General features: G+C 33.6%; 1 protein-coding gene across 1 annotated transcript; it reads right to left on the bottom strand.

Annotated features, from left to right (window-relative positions):
• Positions 1 to 14: 14 nt before the first annotated feature.
• On the bottom strand, positions 15 to 4,848 carry LOC108685126. Its single transcript, XM_018189782.1, has 5 exons — positions 4,611 to 4,848; positions 2,463 to 2,671; positions 2,042 to 2,397; positions 1,423 to 1,935; positions 15 to 994 (listed from the first exon to the last, which is right to left on the bottom strand). The coding sequence occupies exons 1-5, from the start codon at positions 4,614 to 4,616 to the stop codon at positions 120 to 122; spliced, it is 1,959 nt and encodes a 652-aa protein (XP_018045271.1). The 5' UTR covers positions 4,617 to 4,848; the 3' UTR covers positions 15 to 119.
• Positions 4,849 to 5,569: the final 721 nt, after the last annotated feature.

Here is a 5,569-nt window from a genome sequence, read left to right as displayed (position 1 = left end):
TATATATATATATATATATATATATACTACACTATTATCTTTTTTCTAGTAATCCCATCAATTATTAATGCAATAGATATATGTATGAGCGTTCGATAATATTTGTGTTTTCCAGTTTTTTAAGAACGCAAACGATTGCCAAACTCATTATGGGAATCATTATCGTGCGATGTCGTGTTTGCATCGAGCAAAGTCGCTGATTGCGCTTCTTCAATTTCTCCATCTTCATTCTCATATTCGTACTCGATATCTGTATTGTCTTTCTTTACATCACTTTGATTGTTATCGCTCATAGCATAGTCAGGTACTGTAATTTGTAGAGGTAACTTTTCATCATGTTGCACTTTATAACTTTGTCTATGATTGTGCTGCTGACTATTCTGGTTTGATTTTAGTTGATTATATTTTTGTTGTTGATCATCATCGATCTGAGACTTGTTATAATTTATTACATCATCTTCATCATCGTTCTTATGATTAAGTGGCATTGATTCATCTTTCTGCATATTTTTTTTCTGTTGTTTTCGAAGCTGGCCAATGAGATGACTGTTGATGTTACCAGCAGCGGCCAGCGCAGCTAATTTTTCAGCAGCCTCTCTATTAGGAAGTGTCGTATAGAATCTTGTCGACATAGGGCTGTCTTCGACTACTTTATCGAAATACTTGGTCGGATTTCTTTTATGGATCATTTCTCCATATTCAATATTGTTTTCAGATTGTTCGGTTGTCCCATCTAAAGAATACGTAAGTTCTTCGTTGGAGCGCACATTTTGTTTACGTATGTCAAAAGAAGATTCCGAATCAAGATTATAATCTGCCGTGACACTTTCAGATGCGTAATCTTGATCGGGTAAAATTTGCTGCTCTCGCCGCTGTAGTAACTGGTCAGTCTGTTCGTCATAATTGAAGGAATGCATTTGTGGTTGAGAAAAGCTTGCTTTATCTGCATCTGAGTCAGATATTTGGCCAAGTTGCTGAAGGATGCGTTGCTGATCTATAATAATCATAAGAGAATTTAAGAAATAGTTTTTATTCAAATTAGTATTCTTTTGTAACGTTTATTAAGGAAGAAACTGCAATTCTAATAATTATAATTGTTAGAATCGAGTGTACATGTGCGCGCGCGCGCGTGTCTGTGTGTGCGCGTGATAAATTTATCTCTTTTCAATCATAGCAGTTGTCAGAAATTTTTTCTCAATAAAAATGAATATTTCAAAGTGAATACGCCTGAATTAATAAAGTCGATTACCACTTTTATGAGCTTTCGAAAGAATTGAGCAGTCTGAAGAAACATTATTACGAATAGAATTGGCTTTAACTTTCTACGCTGTAATATTATAGTTCCTATTAGTGCCAATAGTTTACAGTGATTTCCTCCTAAATCGGCTTAAATATAATGTATTCAAAATAGATATGCATTACCTGTTGTATATCGTTCCACAAGTTTAGGTGGAAAATTATTTAACAGATTGTAGAGTTGCGAAGCTGATAATGGTGGTCCTGCTGTAGCAGGATGGCCTATGTGAAGATCCTCTGGTATCTGCTGCGCTATAGCGTACGGTATCTGCGGAATGGCAGTAGAAGGAAATCCGACGTGTAGAGAACTATGAAGATTCGTTTGCATTGGCATGTTTGACTGGCCGAATTGTACAGTGTTCGAACCTAGAACACTCGTATCTGAGTTAACTGGGTGATTTGCAAAAAGTTCATTGGATTGCGGCTGAGGATTGTTAATTATAATTGAATATAGCTTCGTTGCATCTAAATCCTGCGGTTGAAAAATAACCGATTGAATTGTTTGCTGTTCCTTTGGAATCACGTCGTTGCTTTCTGTAACTTCGTATTGATGTTGCGACGGAATCGAGTTTGTCACTGTTCCTTGCGATGATAAACTATTGCTAACAGTGGCTAATCCAAAATTGGTTCTTCTAAGATCTGTGCGAAAGTAATATTCATCGATGATCATCATCTGCATCTTGACTAGCTCAAAGTATAGCTTAGCATAGCTGTGTAATGTAATGAAAATTAGTAGTATACTTACTTTGTACTGGAACGTGATAATTGAGATCGCTCGATGATTGATATGGTTGGTGATCCGCGATATTTTCTAAATTAATAGCAGTATTATATGGCTTATCTGCTGGGCTTAAATTTGGTGCCGGAATCGTGTGAATAGGTCCTTTATCGTCATCGACATTCTCTCGATGAGTAGGTGGCAATATTATCAACTCTGGTCTGTATTCCGGACTGTATTCCGGTACCTTGTTTATAGAATATAATTCTTTAGTGGTAGAAGCACGTTGTGGCAAAATTGGCCGGTTATTCAAGGATATTGCTCGCATTGGAACTTGATTCTTCCAGTTAGTCGACAAAACATTGTATATTGGTCGACGAATTCTAAAATTGAGAATGAAATTATCGTGATGTAATGGAAAGCAAAATGCATATTCAAAACTTTTTACCTATAATTGGCGTACTTGTAAGGTACTCTCTGATGAGACAGGCTACCACCAATATGAATGGTGTTTCCCATAGATATTCTTTGATTAATAGGTCGGGGTTTTTTTAATACCAATGTAGAAGCATACGGTGGAGAAGGTCTTCTAATTTTATTCTTTGCTTCGGAGAGGCAAATACACACGGCGAGGAGCCAGCAAATCCAACTAGTTGTCTACAATTTGGTTTATACAACGTATCGAATTGCGATTCTCGCTTTCTCCGAAAAATTTCAACAGGCAAACTAAGAGAGATTGCAGCTCCTATTATTTTCAAAGCGCAAGCGAAAGTGAAACGATTTTTACTTTACTGCAGCATCACTATAGTGATAGATTACTTATGGCTCTTTGGACTGTGCCATTACGTATTCATACGTGTATCACGTATGAATAAACGTATGTATCTATACACGTGTATGCATGTCCGTAAAATCAAAGAGAAAATTGCTGCAAATAGTGTATCAAATGTGGGACATTGTGCCACATTGGTACACTAAGGTTGGCGAGAAAAGCGAGCGTATAAGTCAACTCGAAAAGCGAGAAGAAAATGTACGTGAAAATGTAAAAATTTACTAAGTCTTTGAATACTTACTATCTAATTAATTGTGATTTAATATCGTATTTTTCATGTCTAATCTATTGCATCGCTGAAAAAGCTTAAATTCTTATGGATCTTATCTCTCGCGAATTAACGTAAGAGAAGCGTAAAAACGAAAAAATGTGCGATAAGTGTGTGGCATATACCATTAACAACGTGTAAAATAATTATAAATAATAGTAGCTGAAGAAAAATCGTTTGAAATAAAGATCTTGCCTTCTTCAAACAATAATTACTTAAAAATTTATCTATATTTTTTAAATTCGTAAGTTACAGAGATCAGTTACAAACTGTTAGTGAAAAGTAGAAAGAGATAAAGGGAAAATGGTAATATTTATAAATGGTCAGTTTTCTAGAGAGAAATTTATAATGATTAATCGAATAAGTAAATAAAGCTATAGTTGATTAAAGTATGGAACTTGAGGCCTAATAATATTTTTGCGTAAATTTTTGCGTCAATTTCTAATTCAAATTAATTGCGCGCCGATTATTTGTCGAGCTCGAAACGCAGTAGATAAATCGAAACTGGAGTAAGTATAATATCACAAATCTGATGGAGATAATCACGGTAATGTTTCTCGGCGGTATTAAATTATTTGAGTAATTTAATAATTGATAAAAATTGATAGAGGGATCACACACGCACCTGTCATGAAATGTAGCGAAAACCCGAAGATTTGCATTTTGACTGTGGAATAGTATTATTCGCAATAAACTCTTTACAGTATTTTAAAATGCTCACTCTAGAACAATTGAGAATAAATTAAAGTGGATTGAAATTTTTATGCGTATTTCAAATATTTTTCCATTGGATTCAAATGAATTCAATTCAGTAAGACTGAAAAACTGCATTCCCTATTCAAATTTCGAATTGAGCAGTATTCACGATGTGAATAGAAAAAGCTGATATTATTTTTTAATTGAAAGGCATAGGTACATACATTCCTGATATCAAGCTGTGACATTTTGTCGTCATTTTTTATGTCAAAAGATATTATTTTGACAGCTTGCTACCAGGGATATATGTCTTGCAATTCCTATAATGAATGAATAAAAATGCATTTAAAGTGAAAAGGATTTAACGTTCGCGCGAATGCGTATTTCTGAAAATCTAAATCCATTTCAATCCACAAATTGTGTTTCAAGGCTGATAAATAATTTTACTGGAACTATGTAGAAATTATCAGATTTATGCAAAAATATTATTAAACAATAATAAAACTACTCGAATGTCGGCTATCTTCGCTTGTTTGCGTTTTATTGTCTCGATATAGTGTACAAATATTGCCGTATATAATAATTTCAAATCAAACTCAATCTTTTATATAACTAAGATGATACTAATTTATTATCCAATAGCATATATATATATATATATATATATATATGTGTGTACGTCCTAACAGATTGAATCTTTTGTAAATATTTTTTATAACGCACTAAAGAAATGACGTAATAGCAAGTACTTCCGATGAATAATTTCTAATTTTTCCACAAAATATGTGTACATATCTTACCTTCATAATAATTTACAATCTAGTCGATTGCGACATACAAAACTACACCGTTCCCGTTGTGAGAAATTGTCCGACTTTTCTTTTATGTGTATCTCGATAAGAAAACAATTTAATTTAGTTCAGATAAATAATCAAGTCAAGTATAAATTATACGCACGGGGATTGACCATCGAAGAAGCACACAACACGTTCTGTACACAATTAGGTCATTGTCCTTCATTTATACTCCGAACCGGCGAACGTATTATCCAAGACTAAAACTTATACCTCTTACCTCGTCAATCCGCAGAAGTTTCTTCGGAATATATCTGATAAGATTGAAAAAAAGAAAACAAGGTTTATCTTGATGGATAACGATTTTATTAATATATATGCAATTTTGTGTATAATATTTAAATACACAATATTTCTCTCGGCAAGAAAACTTAATTTTCTTTCAATATATTCAGCATATTAAAACACACACACACACACACACACACACACACACACACACACACACACACACACACACACATTATGGAGAAAAACCTGTTCTCGAGATCGTATTTGTTAATACGAGATATGTGGCTATGTATACGCGCGCACGTATAACATATACTGTATATACAGGAAAAAATGAGATCTTTCTTATCAAATCATATGTTTCTTATTCGTAAGACTGCGAATCGATTTGATTGAACGCGTAATTTGGTCACGCTCTCGCAACGTTTCTCTCCATATTCTCGTACCGTACTGGCAGACTCGCTTAGGAATGCAGTTGATGCGCGGTAAATTAAATCGTCACGCGTGTGTGATCCAGTAACCTATATATATAAAATTATAAAAAATGAAATTTATAATATAGAGGAAAGAAATGAATGCTTGACGTCATAAAATCTCACTTTTATATTTTTTACATAATATGTATTTACGTAAATCACTTGATAAATTCATAAATACATATATATTATATATAT

This window comes from Atta colombica, unplaced genomic scaffold, assembly GCF_001594045.1.
Source record: "Atta colombica isolate Treedump-2 unplaced genomic scaffold, Acol1.0 scaffold146, whole genome shotgun sequence".
Classification (NCBI taxonomy): Eukaryota; Metazoa; Arthropoda; class Insecta; order Hymenoptera; family Formicidae; genus Atta; species Atta colombica.
Note: the sequence above shows the minus strand (reverse complement) of the source record. Positions and strands in the feature narration are given on the sequence as shown.